General features: G+C 43.1%; 1 protein-coding gene across 2 annotated transcripts in view; it reads left to right on the forward strand.

Annotated features, from left to right (window-relative positions):
• LOC117289396 (chloride channel protein C-like) overlaps positions 1-25,221 on the forward strand; it is a 176,917-nt gene that overhangs the window by 134,176 nt on the left and 17,520 nt on the right. For both annotated transcript variants that reach the window (XM_033770501.1, XM_033770502.1), the window contains 2 exons: positions 8,261-8,427; positions 13,034-13,213. In XM_033770501.1, the coding sequence (XP_033626392.1) occupies positions 8,261-8,427; positions 13,034-13,213 (347 nt within the window). The remainder of the gene's footprint in view (positions 1-8,260; positions 8,428-13,033; positions 13,214-25,221) is intronic.

A 25,221-nucleotide genomic window follows, 5' to 3' on the forward strand; every position in this document is an offset into this window, starting at 1 on the left:
CTATCATTATCTTCAAACCCTATAAGTTTAATGTAAATCTATGGACATTTTGAAAAGGTACCTAAATCCTTTAAACTTTCAGAAATGAAAGATCTCTCTCTAATCATAGCGTTCAGTAAAAAAAATCAGAGGATGAACCATAATTTTTTTCCCATTATGTCGATGTTTATAGCCATTTTAGGGGAGACGCTTTGTAATGAAACTCCCACCTGGATCCATTCATACACGTTGGCCGCTGCAATAAGCTAACAAAAAAAATTGGTAAAATGTTTTAGCATTTTATGTAAAACTAACCAGCTTAACAATTGAAAATGCTCTTACAATAAGTACTGTTATGTTTTCAGTGCTGTTAAAGAGAGCATTTCAGTGGTATTCATGTTTCCTTTTTCTTTTTAATCTATTTTTAAAATGGAGTGTACCAAAACTGCGCTAGCAAATGATTGCGCCATTCCCCTTGGTAGATAGATACCTACAAAATTTTGTCCAAGGCTTCTTCTCTCTACCAACTTCTGAAGGCTTTTCGTGTCAGCACCTGTTGTTTTATGAGTTCCTGCTCTGCAGCTTCCCAACAGTTTTAGATGCACAAATACTGATATCATCTCATGCGAACTGATAAACCAAGATGTTTAATTGCTGACAATTAGTAGCTACATGTATGGTTGTGCAGCGCATCTATCTCATTGAACACAGTGTCAGTTCACCAGACTATTTCCACTTTATATGCGTAGTATTGTAAGAAACATATTCTCTACTTTCACATAATAGTGCCACTACCTGGAGTTACCCATGTTTCTATGCATGTTGTTGTACTGAATTAATAAACAAATGATTGAAACCCTTAAAAAAGGCACATTAAGGTTAAAACTAAATCTTGAGACAGAACCCAATTTCGTGTGCAGCCAACAATGGTGCCCTTTAAAAAAAGGTGGTGGTTTAAATTTGACACCAGCAACCTGTGTATTTGTTTTGTTGGAGCACTCTGAAATTCCTAGATTTTTCCCTCAAATTCAATTGATCCGTCAATTAAATTATTAATACTATAGGTTTTCCCGGCCAATTTCAGCAAAAATCCATTCATTTTAACTCCTGGCTCAATCAATTTCGTTTTGAAAATGAATGCACTTTGAATCAGCATTCAAGAGTCAAAAGGAGTTACTCAATTTCAACAGTTAAGCATTCACTGGTCAACTTACATCATTCAATTTCATCAGGCTGCAAGATTTCGTTAAAGCCAGGCAGCTAGATCTGGTCAACCATTCATTTTCATTAATAGGCAAACATTTTCCAACTGTTCGCATTCAAATTAAAATTCTTCGTTAGGCATATGTGCTTATACTCGTTCGTTGCTGTCTATGTTGGACAAATAACTAAAGAAAAATGCGTCAGATGGTATAGCCTGACCTACATGCCAAGATGACTTGCACGTCAGATCATTGAAGGTTTAAAATAAAAAAAGATGGAGACAAAACATAACCCAGAACAATAACACAAATAGAACAAATGTATAACAAACAAAGAAAAAACCTGTGTAAAAAATAACCAGGATAACAATGAGTTTACTTATTTGTGAATTTAAGAACAAATCCTTATGATTTTAAGCTTTGTGTTTCCCTAAAAAAAGACTTGGTAATTTCTTGTTTGACAAGTTCTGGACATAGCAAAAAACAAAGGCAACAAGGCTAAAGCAAACAAAAAAAGTTTTTATTTCAGTGTTATCGGTGACAGGCTTTAACTTTAAGCGTAACAAGGCAAGCAAAGGGAACAATTATTACAATTAAGAAAACAAAATGATGTAAACAATGTAAAGTACATGGAAACACCTATAGGAAAACATCTGTGTTAGTGAGCTCTAATTTCCAATTTACTCATGTCATAAAGCCATTATAAGTCATCTTTAATTTGAATGCAAAGAAGTTGAAATTCGTTGCACATAAATGAAAAAGAAAACTCAAACAAGCAGCAAAATCATGTCTTGAATACCTATAAATGAAACAGAATGACTGAAGCGAATCTGAACGATCAAAATGCAATCATGTGTGCACGAAAACGAAATTGAATGCTTTAAAAGCGAAAAAGAAACCCTAGTTTGAGAGGATTAGGGGAAACTGCGTGAATTTGAATGCATGTTAATGAAATTGAATGATTTTTTTGCTGAAATTGGTGGGAAAACCTATGTCTACTTCACTCTACTTACCGGTAGAGTCGAATTACTAATTTGCATATTCCCTATGCCGCGAGGCAGAAATGCTAAGACTTTTACACACAATAGCGCCCTCCACCGTCCTACCCATAACGCCCCGCGACATGCCCGTCACGGAGTCGTCCTCTTTTCTCTTAGCCGCGAGTGGGTGAGGTTGTGTTTTAAATCTGTTCCAACAGTTCAACCATTGTCTAAACCTTATCCTCGCTAAGAGTGCTTAAAAAGACTAGAAAGATTGTTGAGTTTTAGTTGTTGTGTTGTAGTGAGTTGTGAAATAAACTATAGTTTGATTTCGTTGAGAAAATAATGAGTAGCGTAAAGAAACTGGGGAGGGTTTCGACTGTCAGTACTGGGGTTACGTCCATTTCCCCGGGACAGTCGGAGCTCTCGGGGGACTGCGCCGGCGACACTACGTCGCCCGGCTTGCAGTCCTCCAGCCGGCCTACACAGCCTCTGTCGGCTGCGTCGGCCGGGAGACCCACCGATCAAAGAGAGGTTGCTTACCGCTCCCCCTCCTCGGTCAGTGTGCGTGGGTCGACCCAGTCGAAGGTCAAGTGCCCCGGCAAGGCCAAGAAAGCCGGTGCCAAAGCAGCGACCAAGAGAGGTAGGGCGAAAGGTGGCTCTGGTCCGGAGCGCACCGCCCACTTTCCCAGCACCGCCTCAGGGTCTCTGAAGCCGGAGGGCATCCCCCCTCCGCACGGCTCAGAATACCCAGCCCGCACCGACACCGTGGATTCCCCCACGACGGTTGGTGACGGCCTTTTGCGAGGGTTGAAGACCCACAAGGCACCCGCCCACGCCATAGGCTGTGGGGCGCTAGCCATGGGGAGAAGGATTATGGGTGCGGAGTCGGGTACCTGGGACGCCCCCGGGATACCCCACTCACAGGGCCCGCCCTCGTCTTCGGATTTCATCCGTTGCTCAGGCATCCCTGTCACTCAGGTTTCCTCAGAGAGAGCCTCGGATTCGTCCCGTGAGCGGGTACCAAATAAGCGGCAGAGGACCAGAAAAGACCGTCATCCTCGGTCGTCTGACGACTCCTCACCTGACAGCCATAGGAAACATCATCGGGGTAGCGAGCCGCTATCCCGAGACGAATTCATCACGGCTTTCCAGACCTTAGCGGCCTCAATATCCGGCCGACACGAGGTTCAGGAATTTTCCCAGTTTGCGGGACCGTACACCCAGCCTGACCAGGCCGGTCATGGCTGGGTGCGCCAGGATCGAGGCGGCGTACCGTGCACGGTCAGCCGGCCACTGGCCTCCCCTCCCAGCCACCGTCCCGCGGTCACCACGCAGGAGGTTGCATGGGGTGTAAGGGATCAGGGTGATGTGCGATCACGCACGGGTGCACGTCCACAATCCCAGGCGGGGATCAGTATACACCCCTCGGGATCCTTTGTATCCGATCGGGATGCAGAGCACCATGATGTGTTAGGCACAACCCTACCTTTGGGTGAACAATCAGGGAGTTTATCCGACCCCCCCGTGTCCGACGACTCGTCCCCGGAAGAGGACGAGTTGGCCATGGCAGTTCAACGGCTTTCAATTGCCGAAACTGAATTGCGCCTTGTCCAAAGGGACATGGCCCGGGTGCTGGACCTTCCCGCCGAGGAGGCGGGGGACGCCCCCTCTGAACGGCGGTCTTTTAAGAGGAGGACTGGCCCCGCTCCAAGGAGTGGGAATATTTTCCCGGCTATGCCACTCGACCGAGTATGCGCTGACCGCATCGAGGGCATTATGTCGGCATCCTCTTGGACGGCCTACCCCAAGCGGGCGGATTTATATTACCGATTTCCCCCCGGGGATTTCGATAAATATTTTTCGACCCCGGCCCTACCAGACTCTGCGGCAGACAAGTTGACCGCAGACAGGGGGTCAACCTCTTCCAAACTTCACTTCACCGACAAAGCGCGGGGGAAGATGGAGGAAGTAGCCAAGAAGATAGACTCAGCATCGCGCTTTGGCATGCGCACATCGTCTTTTCTACTTCTCTTGTCCGAGTACCTCACGATTGCCGGCGATGAGGACTCGGCGATCCCAGCGGACATGATGGTGGCGGCCCTCCATTGCCTGGATAATGGCCTGCGCACGGTCCTAGATCAATTTACGAGAGTATCCACCCTAGCAACATCTGCCCGTAGGGCAAACGTCCTAGACGCTCTGTTCCTTTCGTCCGTCGGGGCTCGCAAGCGACTGGATGCGCTCCCCCTAACGGGACGAGACCTGTTTGCAGGAAAATTCCAGGAGTCTATGGAGGCCGAAGCCAGGCGCCTCAAGGCCACAGAGAAGATCAACTTGAGGAAGCCGCGAACCTCTGTACCTGCGGCAAGGAAAAGCAAGCAAGCCTCTTTTGTGATTCCACGTAGGCGCCCACAGAGACCCGCCCGTGGCGGTTTTCGTGGGAACCAAGGACCACCGAATGCACGCACGCCAGCCCAAGGCCAACAACGGGCCCAGTCGGGCGGTGGTTTTCGTGCGCCCGCCCCCCGGTATCCCGGGGCGTGGCACAAGTGACCTCCTGGTCTCCAGGCGACCTCCCGCCGACGGACCCGTGGGAGGCCGCCTTCAGGAATTTTTGGGGGTCCTGGGCTCAGATCACGTCCGACAGATGGGTCCTCGAGACAATGGAGTGCGGCTACGCACTCGAGTTTACGAGAACCCCCCCCGTCGGACATGCTGATACGGCCAACGCCCACCCCGTCCGACCCTCTCAAGCGCCAGGCCCTCGAAGGGGAGATCAGTTCCCTTCTTCTCAAACGGGCAATACGCGTTGTCCCCGACCAGGGGACACGGACGGGGTTCATGTCCACTTTCTTCTTAGTTCCCAAGAAGGAGGCGGACACTTGGCGACCGATCCTGAATTTAAAGCCCCTAAACCGATTTATCCGCCCAAAGCGCTTCCGCATGGAAACGCTGCGGGCAATCCTCGAATCAATCGATACACCTGCATGGGGGGCGAGCTTGGACCTTCGGGACGCTTACCTCCACGTCCCCATCAGGGCCGAACACCCAAATTTCTGCGCTTCCTTTACAACGGAACGCTGTACGAATTTGTGGTACTCCCCTTCGGACTGTCAACCTCCCCTCGAGTTTTTACCCGAGTGGGACGGGCGATCGGAGCAGCACTTCGGAGACGAGGACTGCTGATTTTCCAATACCTCGACGATTGGCTGATTGTGGGCCGATCACGGGAGGCAACGGACGCGGCGCTGACACTTACGTGGCGCCTCACGTCCAGCCTGGGGTTCCTCATCAACATCGAGAAATCGCACCCGATCCCCTCTCAGGTGCCCACCTTTCTCGGTGCGGCTCTCGACCTTCAGAGGGGGCTAGCCCGCCCTTCGGCTGAACGGGTACAGAACCTTCGGCAGTGCGTGGCTCTTTTCCTGGGGGCTACGGTGGCACCGGCGGTAGCCTGGCTCAAGTTACTTGGTCTCATGGCCAGCATGGTAGACCTAGTAGATTTCTGCAGGCTGAGGATGAGACCTATCCAGCTCCATCTCCTCGCCTACTTTCGGCCCAGCCGTCATTCGGTCAACCTCCCGGTGCCTACCACGCCTTGGCTGACCCCCCACCTTCAATGGTGGGTGGAGGACGCCAACCTCACACGTGGTCGAGTGTTCCGCCCGCCCCGACCGTCAGCGACCGTCATCACAGACGCGTCTCTGTACGGCTGGGGGGCGACCCTCGACCCCCATCAGATAGCGGGGGTATGGGGCCCGGAACAACACTCGACCCACATCAAAGTCCTGGAAATGCTGGCGGTCCAGAATGCCCTCCAGCACTTCCGGGCACAGTTAGTGGGGCAGGCCGTCCTGGTGCGCTCCGACAACGCTACAGTGGTAGCGTATATCAATCACCAGGGGGGCACCCGGTCGGCCCGACTGTGTGCACTAGCCTGGGACCTAATCCACTGGTGCATACGGCAGGGGATCGCCCTGTCGGCAGTGTACATCCCGGGGAAGGAGAATGTCACGGCCGACGCTCTCTCCCGGGGCTGGATCGTCCCGACAGAGTGGTCCCTCCGCCCCTGTGTGGCCCAGTCGCTCTTCCTGCTTATCGACCGACCTCACGTAGATCTGTTCGCCTCTCGGACGAACAATCAGCTACCGATCTACTGCGCCAGGGGTCCCGACCCCGGGGCATGGCGGATCGACGCTCTGACTATGCGATGGGAGGGGCTGTTGGCATACGCCTACCCTCCCATCTCCCTCATTCCACGGGTGCTGACAAAGATCGAGCAGGATCATTGCAAAGTTCTCTTGATCGCCCCCTTTTGGCCCCGACAGCCCTGGTTCCCTCGGCTGGTCAGGCTCCTGGTGCACAGGCCGGTGGTTCTCCCACAACGCCCGGACCTCATATACCAGCCCGGGTCCGGAGTGGTTCATCCGACTCCGAGGGACCTGCACCTGACGTGCTGGGTGCTGTCACAAGATCCCTCAGAGCAGCGGGCCTTTCGAGACGGGCTGCGGAAGTTGCCGCCCAGTCCCGAAGGGCCTCGACCCGAAGAGTTTATGACTGCCGACTACGCCATTTCTTTAAATGGTGTAGGCGGCGAGCTATTCGTCCCACCGATACTTGTGTAGAGGAAGTCGGGGATTTCCTCCTATATCTTTTTGATAGCGGACTGGCAACGGCCACAGTGAAAAATTACCGGTCGGCCATTGCAGCAGGCCACGGAGGATTCGCCGACGGCTCGACAGTCTCGGATAACCGGGCGATTGAGCAGCTGACTAAGGGGATGTTTGTCACCCGTCCCCCTGTGCGCAAACTGGTCCCATCCTGGGACCTCTTTAGCGTGCTGTCATCACTAACAAAACCCCCGTTCGAACCACTGAGTGGGGCCACGTTGCTACATCTAACGGTCAAAGTGGCCTTTTTGGTGGCGGTCGCTACGTCTCGCCGACGTAGCGAGCTCCACTCCCATACAGTGGCGGCGGGGCACATCCGGTGGAAACCCGGAGGGGTCCGCCTAATCCCTACGGCGGGGTTTTTAGCCAAGAACCAGTCCGGTTCTTTCGAACCTCCAGATATTTCCGTTCCCGACCTTAAAACCTTTTCGGCGGTCACAGAGGACAAACTTTCGATCGTACGAAGTCACTCCGAACCGGCCACGAACAGCTGTTCGTGTCCACGGTTGCACCATTCCGACCAGCATCGCGCGTTGGATAGTTACAGCCATCCGCTCGGTGCCGGGCGGATGGCCAGCGACCGATGGTCCAGTTCATGCCCACGAGGTACGGGGGGAGTCGGCCTCATGGGCTTTCTTTAAAGGGGTCTCCATGAGTGACATAACAAGGGCGGCCTCCTGGAAGAGCCCGTCCACGTTCTCTGACTGCTACCTGAAGGACGTTCTACAGGTGGATGGGAGAGCGGGTAGAGCGGTGTTGCAGGCGGCCAGCCAAGCTGCAAAGCTCGTCAGTCTCGTGTTTAGGTGAGTTTTTTTCCACGGTAATACAGTGCTAACAATACTTATAACAATTTGCTCACCCGTGGGACGACACCCCCTGTACGTTTTGGGCATGGACCACTATCGGGCCTATAGGCCGCGAAGCGTTCTCTGAATTTTGGGCGCGCCGGGGTCCTACGCCCCCCATAAGACATGCAGTAGCACCGCGTATACCCACCGCCTTTCTTCGGTGCGAGTCTATGCAAATTAGTAATTCGACTCTACCGGTAAGTAGAGTGAAGTAGACTCCCCCCCCCCCCCCCACAGTAGTGTGGATGGGGTCTACGAACGAATACTTACCGGTAGAGTATCCCTCCCTCCTTCCCCACATACTCGGTCCTTGGGTGCTTACATTTAGTAGGGCTCATCGAAAAGAGGACGACTCCGTGGCGGGCATATCGCGGGGCGTTATGGGTAGGACGGTGGAGGGCGCTATTGTGTGTAAAAGTCTTAGCATTTCTGCCTCGCGGCATAGGGAATATGCAAATTAGTAATTAGACTCTACCGGTAAGTATTCGTTCGTAGACCCCATCCACACTACTGTGGGGGGGGGAATTACTCTTAAATACAATTCAATGATCCTGTAAAATTATTTTTCTAAATTTCAGATGGAGATCACTAATGATATTCAGTTTCTGCTTCCAATAATGGTAGCAATAATGATTGCCAAGTGGATTGGAGATTTTATAACGCATCCTCTTTACCATGCCTTACTTGAGGTTAAATGCATCCCTTTCTTGGACTCTGAGCCAGTAATAGTGCATGAAGGACAAAAGTAAGTTGATTGTTTACTAATTAATACATTATTTATTTGTGTTTTACCCATTCCCCAACGCACGACGGGCATATCTTGCTTTGTGTTGTAAACTCTGTGCAGTCAAGAAACAGTGATCAAGAAGTGGCAAAAATTTGTTTACGTCTTGCTTCTTACACGCGAATGTACACGTATGCAAGGCAGACAACTGTGAGAATACGATCAAAACAGGAATTTCTTAATGTTGGCAACTGCATTATTTCACACACAAAAAATTACGGGTCTATTTCATTCACTTACCCAAATAGCCGACAGGCTAATTCGCTAGAGAGATTGAAAACCAAGAGGGCGCCCTCTCTTGCCCACCCAACATGGTACGTAGTAGCTCTGCCAATTGACGTCCTTTTTCTAGCGCATGTACATGGTAGACGTGAGATTTTCCACCCTCTTGCTTAGCTCGAGAATTTGTACTTTCGCTTTTTCCTTACTAAGATTTACAACCAGTTTCATTCGTACAGTTTTCAGTCGTTTTTGAGTGATGTTGTTTGCGTTTTGGAAGAGCTTTAGACAATTTTTGTTATGATAATTTTCTGAATTCTGGAGATGTATTTTGTTACGAAAATTTGTTGCATTCTGTTGAGATGCGAGTAGCACTTGTGGTTTTTGGGGATTGAGTGTACTATCCCCTTACTATACATGTATAATACAAGTGTACATGTACATTGTTATTTATTGTTGTGTCTCTGTCCATGTACATGTAGGTAGTGAGGGTCAGTGTTCCACACTTGTGGGGCTCCCTTCTCCGGGAGAAATACTCTTGGCTGTTGTAGTAGGAGGCTGTCTCTGAGGACTCAGTGAGTTGCGTTTTGCTAGCATTGTTCTGGTCGCGACCAGTCAAACTCCCTCCTGCCCCGGGAGAAGTACTCCTGGTCGGGTGCAGGAAGTTAGCGGAGAGAGCTTGGGTATACTGGTTTAATCTGTTCTCTTCCCCTGCTCGCTTTCCCTCGCTCCAGCAGAGAGCGGGGGCCCCAAACAAAGCTATTATACGGGGTTAACCGACCTCTGGACTCTTGAGGGCGCTGTTTCGAGGAATATCGGAGTAGAGTAACGGTCAGAATGATGGAGTTACTTCAAACGCTGCACCAGTCCTATCTGGAGTGCCGCAAGGACGTGTTCTTGGACCATTACTGTTCCTGCTGTTTATAAATTACCTTCCTGACTGCGTCTCACACGGCACGACAGCCAGATTATTTGCAGATGACTGTATCCTGTATCGTAACATCAAGACAGAGGAAGATGCATCTATACTGCAGCAGGACCTAGACCACCTTCAGCAATGGGAGAGTGACTGGAAAATGGAGTTCCACCCAAAGAAGTGCCAGGTTATCCATGTCACCAACAAAAGGAAGTTCATCAAACAAACTTACACAATTCACAACAACACTCTGGAAGAAGTCGACTCTGCAAAATATCTAGGGGTTAACAAAACCCTAAGCTGGAATCATAACATAAACCACATCACCAACAAAGCAAGTTCCATACACCGCGTTCACACTTGATCCTGCTAGGAGGATCAAAGGAGGATCTGATCTCGAAAGGCGATCAAAGGGAGATCACCGGCTAGTGTGAACGCGATCAGAATCAGGATCAGATCCTCTTTTTTGATCTCCCTTTATTGCTAGATCAAAGGGGGATCAGATCGCACAAAGGTGATCAAAAAATAAGTGGTAACGCAGATCGAGATCAGATCCTGCAATTTAAGTTGCTCACGTCCGGTGTGTCAGGTCATTAAAAAAAAGGGCAAGAAGCAAAACAACATGCGCGCGCACAATCAATGACCTCGCACAGTAACCTTTGCAATCAGCTGAACTTAACTTCCGTTTAACTATGTGAGATCAATGCGAGATCACACTCAAGTATGAACGCAGCACAAAAATGCTTGATCTCGCTTTCGGAATCTGATCCTCCTTGGATCCTTGAAGGAGGATCAAGTGTAAACGCGATGACTAAGGCTTTTCTGTTTTCTGCAGCGCAACATACATCAGCGCCCCAGGAAAACAAAGGAGCTGTGCTACAAGACCCTGGTGCGCCCTATTGTAGAGTACTCCAGCATCATATGGGACCCCCAGACAGCTACAATCCCGGCCCTATCTCATTGCATTGTAAGGTCTTCTGCATTCCAGTCAACATTGAATGGGGGACGGGGTAAAGAATATTTATTGTCAGGGGGAAGTGGGCAGGGAATGGTTATTGTAACGTTTTGGCCGGGATTGTCTGAAACTTGTTCGCCTTTTTTTTTCTTTTTTCTTTTTTTCTCGATTTACAAAATACATGTACATGTAACACATGTAAAAAAAATGGGGTGCAAGTAAACAAAATTGCATTCTCAATGCAATATATAGCCTGTTGCCATGGTTACAGCGATTTTGGGGGTCTGAAAAATGGTTTTTAGTTTATATTTATAACTACACCCCACCAAAAGCTATATACACGTATTTCATTAAACAAATTATATCACTACAAAGTGAACTTGCAAAATCAACACTTTTACCATATTTTGGCCCTCAACATTAATATTTTTTTAGGGGTCTCAGAATATATTTTATTCGGTGGTGAGAAAAACTTGGGCAATTCTATCATGTTGTAATAGTACTGCTTCAAAAATATAATTTTTTTCCCAAAACAGGGAAAAATGCATTTTGAAATTTGTTCTTCATATTGAGTTTTTCATATTGAATTTGTTCTTTATAATGAATTTATAACATTAAAAGAGACATTTTCATGAAAATTTGATGTGACAATGATATCAATTCTACAACTATCAGAGTGTGTGCACACATACACTAGTGAAAATAGAGGCGAAAACTGCAAACTTTTATTTATACAAATTATGCATATTTCCCAGACTTCTTTTTTCTACTTTGTTGATACTTTGTTTTGGAGGGTTTCAAGAGACTTTTACATCCAAGTTTGATGTGAAAATTGAATTTTTATTTTTTTATACTACCATCAGGGCGTACGCATGCAAAAATAAGTGAAAATAGAGGCGAAAACTACAATTTATAATTTATGCAAACTATGCATATTTCCCCTGCTTACTTTTGTTCTACTTTTTTGATGTTGTTTTGGAGGGTTCAAAAAGACTGTTGCAAAAAGGTCTAGGTCAAACCACAGATTGACTAGACTATAATGGAAATGTTCAAAATGTATTTTTCTTGTTATTTTTATTTTTTTTTTTTTTTTAAAGTTGAGGAAGTAGTGTCAATGTTTCTCCATGAGAACACTAATAATCGCCCCAATCGAAAGGGTCCAAAAATAGGGTAAAAATGTTGATTTTGCAAGTGCTAAAAACATAACGCTTGATGAGAAAAAATCAAAAGGGTGAAATTTAAAGCAATAATTTTTTTTCTCAAGGAAGGCCAAGGATTACCTTTTGTTGTGATATTAAAGACCCCATAATCAGCTAGACCCAGTAACTGGGGCGCTGTACTCCTTTTTTGCAATGCTGACATTCTCGGTCAAACTAGCGCCCCCGTGAAATTATATAATGGTCTGAGATACATGTACATGTAAGGCTGAAGGCAACATTTTCATGGATGTCACACCAAAAATGACTGAAATACCTAACGAATTACCTTCAAAACTGCCAACTGGCCTCTCCATATGTTTAAGATGTAACACCAAGCATGAAATTGTACTCACAGAAATTTTTCCGGCAAAAAAATGATGATTTTTGAGCATTCCGCTGGACCATCCATCTCTTCATGCCTATCTAGAGCCGTTTTTTGCTGTGCAAGGATGTGCAGTGCAATGTGGGTGATTAACCCATTATCTGCACACGTCCGTTTTTCATAGAAAGAAAAAAATACGCGATCCGTGCTTTGTGTACAAAACACATGTCCACGCGTCTGGGAACCACGAAGCTCGCACAGGGTACCAGATGTCAAGCGCTATCTTCAGGTTACACATGTACATCCCTGGCCAAGGATAGCCTGATCGTCGTTCGTCGCAATGTGCCTCTCGCGAGTGCATCGTCTTGCCCCGTCAGATTTTTGCTCTCGACATAGACAAGTCTATTGACACATCTACAATCCAACTCCAGTCTTCTTCCGAACCCAAAGATGCACTCGGGTTCTCCTTTGCTGCTGACGTAATTAATCGTAATCGCCAACTCATCCTCGTGCTCTGGGAAACTGCCACGTCATTAACTACGACTTGCCTCATCGAAGACCAGCACCACAACAGTCTGCGGGACCCGCTGATTAGTCTCTGCATAGGCCTTAGGCCAGTGGATGGCCCCATGGCAGTAATTGGAACAGATCCAGCACCTGGCTTCAAATCTCTCGTCAATGACGAACTTCTCTGATGTCACAGGCATCTATAGAACTTTGGCGGGTGAAAAATCCCAACAAAAATCCTGTAGTAAAAGGCTGTCTGCGAACTAAACGATGAGTTGCTCCGCCAGGACGCCATGGGTGGTGCCATCTTTCCTTTGACCCTTTCTGTTGCTACCTCATGTCTCAATTCACGCATTCGTTCCCGTAACCCAATATTGATAACTCATCAGACAATCATGTGTTGCAATGCACTTTATTTTGATGACATTTTGTCCTGTTTACTTTTCCAGTATGAACTTGGAATTTTTCAAGACAAGTGATGCTATGACATGCCCAGTTCATGTGGTTAAAAGTAAAGAAACTGTGAGCACCTTAGCTCAATTACTTCTAGACACAGCACATGGAGGATTTCCTGTGGTAAAATGTGGCACTGATTTTGATGATAAACTGTTTCTTGGACTTGTAACAAGGTGAGTATTCATAAAACATTTAAATTAAGGTAAAAGCTGTTCTAGTTTATTCAATGATTCTGTTTGCTGCCATTTTGTTTTAAATTCGTAGTTAAACTTATTAAGCAATAAAATGAGGTAGGTTGAGCCACTTGTTCTTGCACATTTCCTAATTAATAAAGTAGCTTTGAAGGGGCAAACTGTTCCGGCATGTCCTTCCGAATGTGTGTGTGTTAGTAGGTACAATGTACAGTACCGATTGAAAATAACTAGACGCCATGCGATAAATTTAGCGCGATAGAAATGCCTTGGCGCGATAGACTGTTGCGCCGCCTAACGCGTGGGTTTTATCGCGCCAGACAACAAAATGCGTGAACAGCCGTCGGCAAATAAGTCGCGCGTAGGCGGTACTCTTTCGCGACAATCTCCACGCGACAATCTCCACGCGAAAAATGCTGGACCATTCTCCTTGCATGGTTGCGTGAATGCTTGAGATGTGATTCATTGTTGTTCCCAGCTGAAAGCAACCACAGTTTACAGCCTATTACAGCTTTATTTGGAAGGAAAAAGCCGGTTTGATTTGAAGAACTATTTACTGAAAAGAAGTTTGAAACTCTAGCGGCATCACAAAGGATTTGTTGCTTATAGACAGCCCATTCCAAATGAACCAATGCACGAAAGTTCTATACAGTCACTTTTGTATAAACCTACCGCCTAAAACTAACCCAATAGGCAACGACTACGTCTTTATTTGGAAGAAGACAGCCGGTTTTACTGGACGAGCTAGTTTCAGAAACAAGTATAAAAAGCTAGCGGCATCACATAGGAAGTGTAGGTGTCCTCTTTTGCCACTGTCCCCAGTGAATTAAATTCCCATCAATGGGAAAGTCGGATCCCCAAAAGACCACACTTTTTAAGCAAAGCTTCTTAAATGTTTTACCAGCGGCATCTCAAAGGAACCGTTGACAGTGGAGCTGTCACTCATCTTATTGAAGGGCGTGCATTTTTTTGGGTCGGGATAAATTTATAGTGGGGGGTTTGGCCCTGCGAGTTTTTTCAATTATGTGCTATAAAAAGGAAACATAAACTTGCTTTCGAACATAGTTCTTTAAAAGTAGGATGTCGTCTTACAGAAATAATTTATGATTACAAAGTCGACAGCCTGAGAGAAGGAAATCGCCTCCTTGATACGTTTTATCTTCTTGCTCTGATGCTGCAAAACGGCTACGTAAGATGACAACATCATGAGATCAATTATGTCGGATAAAAAACTCGTTGAAGTAGAATGTCATTTTCCAGATGCTGTTCAAATTAAATTCATGTTTAGTAAGATTGGACTCATATAATCTAGTCAAGGTAGTCGAACCAATACAAAACTTTTATAACATCAAAATAATTTGAATTTAAGTAGGATTTGAAACTTGTACATGGTGGAAAAACGATATAGAAAGGTTTGCGGTAACACCATGTGATGACTATCTCTAATGAGTTTGGGGTGGTTCTGAAAAGAACCGTTGGTTTTCAACTTTGAATTTAAATATAACTCTTGTTACCATAAGTAAAAAAAAAATCATTAAACAAGTGTCAATAAAAAAATGATGAAAAGTAATTAAATTCAGGAAAAAACCCATTGTTTTAGGGAGGCGGCGTAAGAACCTTTCCAAAGCTTATTGACCTTGCCGCGGCAATTATTTCATAGAGAAAGCGGTATTGGCCCCAAAATGACAGAAGTCCGATCAACAGCATCAACAAACTACGTCTTTATTCCAAACTAGAGCGGCATCACAAAGGAATCGTGTTTCTTTGATGATGAAACTCGTTACCCCCCCCCCCACTTTGAATGCGGTTCAAAGTGTCAATCACTTCAGGAAAATCTAGCATCGGGGACATTAATAGACAGAGATATGTTTAAGGGGTAAAAATATACATGTGGATCTACTTCTGGGAAACCAGACCAGGAACAGAGATTAGTTTCCTAAAAGGCACTTTTTAATAAGTTATAAAAAGTCCGATCGACAACAGTTTCTAAAGAAAACCTAACATTTATTGTATTAGCTGTATACATGTAAGCAACTAAGGATGTGTAACGTATTCTGTGCCGTTCGTGAGAAATATGAATGAGGTTAAATCAGGAATTTGACTTGAAATAAACGCAACTTGTAATTAACGCAACGGACGATACACATATTACATGACCCGGCCCAGTTTTCTTACCTTAAGCTATTAAAGCAAAACAAAAACTGCGCTTACGAGGTGCTTCGCCTAGCGTCTATAATAGCGTATTTTCACGGACTGGTTTTAGCATACAAGCGATTGTTATTACTCACCGTCACTAACCACCCCCCCCCAGTAATGTGTAGGCAATACGAACTGTTTGCAGCCAAACTATGTACCCTTGGCTCACACTTTGGGGTTCTACATACACCGATCTAAACTGGTGACCCCCCCCCCCCCCCCCCCCCGCCCGCAAAAACATAAATAACTGTGGTCTGTATCTTATACGAAAGTGGAAAACTTATGAATCAGTGATACAAACTCAAGCGGTCATACTCAACGTTAACTGATGAACATCTCAATATTATTAATATTAACAAAGAGGCCCTTACTGTTTTTTTTTCCTAGTCGGTTTTAAACTTCTTCACGGCGTGGACATTATTCACCTTTAGGAATAATATTTACTCGACATTTTATGTAAGATTGAACCATCCGAAAGGTTCCAAAATGCATTTTGAGAAAATAATGTTCTTGTTCACTGTTTTTACCAATCATATTTAATTTGTACTGTCTCCGCATAGAAATAAAAATAGTCCAGAAGTAGCAAGATGTCATGCACAGAACAGCTTTTAAGAATATGTGACGATTAATTATCTTCTTTTAGGATGTCATACAATTAGACGACGCTCTACTTTCAACTAGTCGTCATCCCAAGTTAATTTTTATCTCAAAAAGTAATTTTCCAAACATTAAAAAAATGTTTGATTGTTCGCATTTAATTGTTTCAGTCCTAAGTCAAAGATAGTAAAAGCAACAAAACACTTAAACTACTTAAAACTACTTAAAACAGTAATAACAAAGCATGTCAATAATTTAATTCCAAAAAATACATAGTTTAAGAAAGCAGATAATTTAACAGAACTTTCAATCATACAAAATTCTCTAGCAAGGTATTAATAACAAAGTCAACGACTCCCGCGGTGTGGACGTGTTCTTTATTTAGGCACCATACTCCGAGCGGCGTATTCCAAAGCATGGGCCTTGTCGCATCAATTATTTCCACACGCAAGCGATATAACCACAAAAAGACAGAAGCCCCGATCCACAGAATCAACCAATCACGTATTTATTTTGAAGGAAGCTGCTGTTTTATGTGAAGGCTTATAAAATATTTATTGGCGGGGACATTTTTAAGAGGTTTAAATATACTTGTGGGGTTTATTTTTGGGAAAACAGACAAGGTAACCGAGAATGGTTTCCTTAAAGGCCCTATCAAATATTAACAATAATATCAGGCAAGCATTTAAAAGAAAAATTGCTGTTGTTGTTATGTTGTTCGAAACGTCCAGACGATTTATCTCTCAACTCTTCTTAAAGGCAGTGGACACTATTGGTAATTACTCAAAATAATTATTAGCATAAAACCTTACTTGGTAACGAGTAATGGGGAGAGGTTGGTAGTATAAAACATTGTGAGAAACGGCTCGTCTTGAAATATTAGTCCATGAAATGCTTTACTTTTTGAGAAAACGGTAAAACAATATAAATTCTCGTTAGCGAGAATTACGGATTTATTTTAAACACAATCATGTCATGACACGGCGAAACAAGAGTGGGTTTCACGTTTTTTTTCTCCCGACTCCAATGACCGATTGAGCCTAAATTTTCACAGGTTTGTTGTTTGATATATAAGTTGTGATACACGAAGTGTGGGACTTGGACAATACTGTTTACCGAAAGTGTATAATGGCTTTAAAACAGTCTCCATGAATAGCATGTCGATAAAAAAGCATGTCCATAATTTAAATTCCGAAAAATACATAGTTTAAATAAGCAGATAATTTAGCAATCAACGCATTCACGCATTTCTCCTGCATTTTTTAAAATTCATCCTCTAGCAACGTAAATAAAAAAGTCAACGATTCCCGCGGTATGGACGTTTTCTTTATAGGCACCATACTCCAAGCGGCGTAAGAATATTCCAAAGCCCATGGGCCTTGTCCCAGCAATTATTTCCACAAAAAGACAGAAGCCCCGATCCACAGAATCAACCAATCACGTATTTATTTTGAAGGAATCTGCTGTTTTACGTGAAGGCTTATAAAATAGAGAAACTTCAAACCACAGCGGCATCACAGAGGAATCGTATCCCCCCCCCCCCCCCCCCCCCCCGTTTGAACGCGGTTAACATCACAAGTGTCAATCACGGTAGGGAAATTTAGTGGGGACTTTTATTGGCGGGGGACATTTTTAAGAGGTTAAAATATACTTGCGGGGTTTATTTTTGGGAAAACAGACAAGGTAACCGAGAATGGTTTCCTTAAAGGCCCTATCAAATATTAACAATAATCTCAGGCAGCATTTAAAAGAAAAATGGTTATTATGTTGTTCGAAACGTCCAGACTATTTATCTCTCAACTTTTCTTATTATTTGTGGACTGTAAATTATTGTTTCTATTTTTCACTGGCCCTACTTGGAGACTATATTTTAACTTATAAAGTTAATATTCTTTAGATAGAGTATCATTTAAGGTTAGTTTATCAATTAGGCCTATATACTATATACACAACCAATGTAGTTTCATGAGGAATATCCACTGTTTAGCGGCAAATGAATACAAATTTTTCTCATGTAAAGCTAGTTGGACTTTGCTTAGCACAGAAACTCGGACCAAACAAACATCACGTGAAGCTGTCAATTCTCCTAGTTAAGGATACAAAAGCTCGGAGGAACAAACAAAAAAATACACCACAAAGTCAGCTTTTACTTTTAGGCATGGATAATTTGGAGTAATTCTCAAAAACTGATTGTCGGAATAATTTACTCTTTACGAAATAAGTTTTATGGTTTTGTTTCAGTTAGAAAGTTAAGTTTAAAGCTGCTAAGACGAAACAAATTTCGTCACATTTTTTTAAGTCTGCACCATTCTTGTAAAAAATCAAGTTAGTTGATCAAATACAATGTAGTAATACAACCACAGGCATCACATTATCACAATGTTAGCGGTACAATCACAGGCATCACATTATCACAATGATAGCGGCAACGCTTCATAGCAACACTGTGGCTAGGAAGCGCGAGGATCTTTCCATTACCGATGCACGTGTCCCCAGTCGGATTACATAATATTTTATGGAAGGTCCGACACTATAAAACCATTCTATTATTATTATTTTTAAAGCACAGCCTAATATTAATTGTATCAGCTGCACAATTATAGCAACTTTGGATGTGTAATGTATTCTGTCCATTCATGGGAAATATGAATAACGACACACAGTGCATGCTGATGATACATGACCCGGTCCAGTTTCATAGTTTCATGTCTCTGTTACCGTAGGCAAAAAACTGCGCTTACGGTGTACGGTGCTTACGTCTATGTTTTGCTTGTTGTGTAATCCGCGTTAAAATGGACAACCCTTCCTGAAAAACTGGGGGAAATCCGAAATTCTGATTTTCATAAAGCTGAACTTGAATCTGCTATGAAATGAACTTATCAGGCCTGTAAGTATAAAAAAAACTGACCGCCAAGCATGCACAGACAAATCTGGCTTAAAAGAAACTTGTAATCAGCCAAAGTTCCGTAAAGATTGTATTTTTGCAACCGGTTGCCTACTAAGCTTAGTATAGGCATTTGCTAAGCAATATTTTTCTGTTTAACAACATTATGAAATTGGGCCCTGCCATAATTAAAGCATGTTAGCACGTCTATCATGTCGCCTGCTAAGCACAGAAAAGTATTACATAAACAGGTAACCAGCCGAATTTTTACATCATAAAGTTTAAATTGTTGTGACTGGTGCCCACTAAATTCTTGCTCAGCAAAAAATGTGTCAAGCATTAGTTTCTTGATGAAAAATGTACTCGCTGGCGTTTTGATTCAACACTAGCTGGCAGATTCGAATACGCCGTCATTATTTACTGCACAGACCTTTACTACACAGACCGCATACGTACAATGTGCACACGTTATCCACACATTATACACACACACAACTAGATTTCATTATTGATTTTTTTGAGATGAAAATAACCCTATACATTGTGTGTGTAGGAAAACATCCATTTTGTTACGTAAGATCAGTAGCACTTTTTTACTACAGCATACATTGTACATAGGCGCTACGTACGTGCACACTGTTGTACAATCTAGACGTAGATTCTCAAAACACAATCTCGTACGAGTGGAAATCAGACTTTGAGAGCTGGGTCACTCTTATGCATGAGGGGCGGACATCAATGGACAACCACTACCATTCTATACATTTTCAAATATGTTATTGAAATTTGAAGTAACTATTCTCATATAAATTATTAACAATGAACAGCGACGGTTTGCATGAATTGTCAAAAATGTCAACTTGTTAATACACTCTGGAAAAGGAAGCAAACTCGTCAAAGTATGTGGTAAGGGGTTTGTTTGAGACGTATATAGGTGAGGGACCCTCACTTTACGTCCCATCCGAGGAAGAAAATTAAATCGTCCTTAATCATGTTCAACATTTTATATACATAATAGGATGTTTGTATTACCATTTCACGTTCAAAACTTATAGGTATTTTATGTTCCTTTTGCCAATCCCTCGCGCTTTCATGACGTGCATTCAATTTCAGCGATTTGTGGCTAATGGCTCGGTATGGTGTGGTTTTTAAATGTTTTTAATGTGCAACTATAATCCAATAATGGAAGCTAGTCTCCCCCGCCCCGTCCCCCCCCCCCCCCTGCTAAGCCTTGTGTTGGGGTTGGGTGCAGTGGGGTGGGGTAACCCCTTCATCCCTTTAAAAAAATATATATATATATAAAATCACCCAAAACCAAATAAGGAAACAGTAAAAAAATTGAATACACCCAAGTAAATTCCCCCCCCCAAAAAAAAAAAAATGTTGCTGTGTAATTTGTATCACCTTCAAAGAAACTTTTCTTAAAAGCCAGTTACATTTGTATTTTTGGGCATGAAATACTTAAATGTCGATTATTAATTTTAATCCGGGCACAATGTTGAAACCCAGTTTGGTGATCTATGGCAACACTGTTGCTAGGAAGCGCTCGAATCTTTGCAAATGCACAATCTGTCCCCCAGTCGGATTGAATTACCATCAACAGAATGTCCCGCAATCAAAGGCCACAACAATTCAACCAGCCGAGCGGCACCACAAAGGAATCGTTGAACATTGGAGGTGTCAATCACCCCCAGGATTTTTTAGCCACAGTATTTATTAAACATGTATTAAATGGCAGATATGCTTTCCTCGAAACGTAAAGTACTGGAAAAAAACTTCCAAGCCAAATAAGTCCTGCGTTAATGAAGAGGGAATAAGTTGAGCTGTGCACATCATTCTGAATATTGCTATTTTCATATCATTCTTATTACAATCTTGTTAAGGAAAGTCGCAGGCCTTAAAATTGCAGTGCTGCCAGGTTCCAATACAAACTTATTTTCCCCAAAAGAAGTGCATAAGAACGTAAGAAGATCTAAGGAAAATTGCTGTGCCCCCTTCAAGCGCGAAGTTGAAGCCTGTCTGTCAGTTATTCTTCTTCAAAGAGGGTTCAAATTCATAAAGCCCATAATCACAGAAATATGCTAAGCACAGAAAAACAATTGCTTAGCAGACACAGTGTAGCAGCCAAAATTCCATAAAATTGACACCGTTGCAACTTCTGCCCCACTCATTTTTTGCTTTTATACAGCAAAGAATTTAGCTAAGCAGTGTTTTCTCGCCTAACAGCTTTATTTAATTGTGTCCGGGTTTTTTTATTATACATATATATACCTTTTGAACGATAGATGGGTACATTATGGGGTGCTGGCTTGGTTGTTTGTATGGGTTTTAAAAATGTATATATAAATGTTTTCGCCTATTTTCATAGTACTTTTGCCCAAGTTGCTCAACAGTAACTGCTCGTTGGTTTAATAATTTAAAACAATGTTTTGATGTTGCTATTTTGATTGAATTTTTGTTTTTGTAGATTCGAGTAAAAAGCAAAAAAACCTTGAATTTTAAGAGTATTACACGAGAAATCGTTGTGTTGTAAGTAACAAGAATCTATAAGCTGTTGCCCATCAGCTGTGTCAATTTTTTTTAAATTTTTTTAAGCGCTTTGCCTATTCGCCTGCAATGCGAAATTTGTGTAGGTTTATAGATCGGGCCATGGAAATTAAAATACACAGTGTATCCCCCACACATAGAGTGAGCTAAATATAGAGCTCTGTGCCCCCCCCCCCCACACACCACACACTGAGGATTTAACTTTATACAGAGCGTTTGCGTATGACACGCTGGCTGTGGTTTGTTACAATGTATTACTTCACCTGGCAGATTCTGTTTTAAAACTTGACAGTCTTTTAAACATGCGCGTATTATATTATCCACACAGTACAGTCAGCTTTCATTATCGATTATTTTGCTCTCCTTTTTGTGTAGAGAGCAAACTAATTCTACAAGCAGTGTGCATATCCGCATAGTGTATAGTATAATATATACGTTTGGTATATGACTTTTAAAAATGGCGATACTATAATGTACTTACGTTGTAATGGTAGCAGGAACCTTTGATTAAAATAACTGCCGGAGACTACGGCAGGGGGTGTGGATATAAGAAAACAAAATCGACTTCAATTATTCATAATGTTAAGAGAACTTGACCAAAAGTGTAAATTATTATTGTTCGTCGCCGGGCGGGCGGACACGAAAAATATGGATTTCGATTTGTTTCAATATTATTTTAGTGTGGTTTTAAAACCAAAGACGGCACCAGAACGAAAATATGTCAAATAAATCTTTAATGAAAAAATATCGCCCGAGGTTAATTATAATACACTTAACTTTAAAGACTTACTTTGAACAAAATAAATTTACGGTCAGATGTTGATCCACGCGGTTCCGAAGAGGGAGAGTTACGGACATACGGTCGCTAGAGTATTTTCAGAAGCAAATTGACAACGATCTTTGGATAGTTTTCTAGTCCTTCATTAACCAAAGACATAAGCGCAAAATAATTCCTTTGTGATACGTACATTTTTATCAATAAACGGCGTATCTTCAAAACCGACTCAAAAACAAATTGTTAATATGATTGTCATGTATATTAATCTACCGTACCGAAGAGGAAGGGTTGGGTACGACACTCTAGAGTAATTTTATCATCCACAAACGTAGCCGTATTTTACTTCTTCAATACACTTTATGGGAGATTCACAGTAATCCGTTTGCCTTCACCTAAATAAAAATGAGGTCAACGTATATCCATACCTTAAAATTGTTTACGTTGCCGAGGGGGGGGGGGGGGGGAGCGGGTGTGATAAAACAAAATTGAATTAAATTATATATTATTGTAAACTAAAAATGTTGTATGTTCGCCGGGCGAACACAACTACTACTTTTTGGGGTTTTTTACAAGAAAAAAAACATCGCCGCGATCCGCAATAAAATTAACCAACTAATAAAAATGTCCTGATGCTTGAAAAACGTCACCGCAAAGTCACTTACAGTTGCCCATTTGAATATGTATACGCTTGCCTGTGCTGAACTAAATGTTAATATTTTAACAGTTTAATAGTTGGGTAATAACTTGTGATGGCGTTCCGCTTTTTTTGGGCATTAATATTATTACTCAAAAATAACAAGTTGGACACAGATCAGATTTTCGGGAGAAAAACTCAATCATGTCGAATAAATCTGTTATAAATGATTATATAACTGCCCGTGATTATTACAACACAAGTAACTTTTAAGGCGTTACTTTGAATAAAACAAAATGAATTTGTCAAGTGTTAATGTGTTTATCTATGGTACCGAAGATGGAGAGTTAGTATGATCGCCAGAGTAATTTCAGAAGCAAATTGGCAACGATCTTTGGATAGTTTTAGTCTATGCTTTCAGTAACAAAAGACAAACAACATTTCAAGCGTCAAATAATATCCTATGTGAAAAGTACATTTTGTTATACTCAAAATAAACATCGATTGTTAATTAAAAATAGGTACTTTTAAAACCGACTCTTAAACAAATTGTTAATATTGATAATATTGACAGTATTGATAACATTGATAATATTGTATTAATATTGTACTAATCTACCGTACCGAAGAGGAAGGGTTGGGTACCATCACTAAAGTAGTTTTATCGTCAACAAACGTAGTCTAAGTCATTACTGGAGGCGATACCTATACACAAATCAAGACTGGTCATATTGTAAAACACAATTTTCAAATTGGCTGTTAAATTCCCAATGTCATTTCAACTGGCATTTGGCCATTGGACCACCGAACTCAAAGAAAACCACAGAGACACCGCGCAACCCAGCGGCTTGTCTTTTGAGGGAAACAAAATGTATAACAAACTGGGGGGGGGGGTTAAGATAAGACATGATTGGATCTCGATAAGAGTGTCAATCATACTCACAGAAAATACGGACGCAAACTTCTTAACGGTTGAACCGTGGCTGAAATTGCCCAGGCGTAATCACACCTCAATCGAATGAATTCCGATCACACACACAACTAGTTGCCGACACCGACTGGCATTTAATTTTACAACAAATAATACTACAGCCAGGATACACCTGCCTGTGAGGAGTATATGTTTGTTTTTTTTATATAATGACAATCCCAATCCATTTCAAAAGAATTATATATAAGCACACAAAGTAAAAAAAATTGACGCCGGTCAATCATCAAAGCACCGGTGAATCACACATCATCAAAGCACCATACATTCTCTGGTAATCACGCAAAATGTCGCGTGGGTAGTGCAAGTTTAGCGCATGGCGCTCCACGCATGGGCCACGCCGTTGGTGGTCTTGGACCAAAGAAAATGGGGACCCAGACTTCTAAAAGGTGTAAGAACATTGTCTGGACTTTAACCAATTACAACTCAAGCAAAATAATGCAAACTTCCAATCACAGACACAAGTTGCCGACACCTAATCACAGACACAAGATGCCGACACCTAATCACAGACACAAGATGCCGACGTTACAAAGTAATCAACTATGTACATGTACATGTATGGCGCCGGTAAATCAGGCATCATCAAAGCACGTACATTCTCAGGAAATCACACAAAATGTCGCGTGGGTACTGCCAGTTTAGCGCATGGCGCTCCACGCGTGGGCGTCGCGCAGATGGTATTGGACCAAAGAAAATATGGCGACGACGCAGACTTCTCAAAGGTTGAACCAAGTTGAACACTGTCTTGGCTTATAACCAATCACAACTCAAGCAATGCCAACTTCCAATCACAGACCAGGTTGCCGACACCTGATGCCGACACCTAATTACAGACACAAGATGCCGACAGTGCCTGGCATTTAATTTCACAACAATGAAAATACACATTGAGTCAATTTTTTTCATAATCAGACCGCCAACTTCATTTTAAAAGACCATTATTTGAACACCCAAAATAATCAACTACACATGTATGGCGCCGGTGAATCACGCAACATCAAAGCATCCTTCAATCTCAGTAATAACGGTGAATTACACCATCAAAGCAACCTTCATTATGGGGATAATCATGGGAATTGAGCGACATCAAAGCACTATTCATTCTCTAGTAATCACGCAAAATGTCGCGTGGGTTTTGCAAGTTTAGCGCGTGGCACTCCACGCGTGAGTCACGCGTTAATATACCGACGGCTATTTGACTTTTTTTCAAGACATGTTATCGCGCCAACCTCCACGCCCGTTTGCGCGCTAAATTTATCGCACGGCGTCTAGTTATTTTCAATCGGTACTGTATACACATTCAAACAGGGAACCTATAACAAAAGGGGACAATATAGGTCCATGGTTTTTGAAAGGTCCATGG

Source organism: Asterias rubens, chromosome 4 (genome assembly GCF_902459465.1).
Source record: "Asterias rubens chromosome 4, eAstRub1.3, whole genome shotgun sequence".
Classification (NCBI taxonomy): Eukaryota; Metazoa; Echinodermata; class Asteroidea; order Forcipulatida; family Asteriidae; genus Asterias; species Asterias rubens.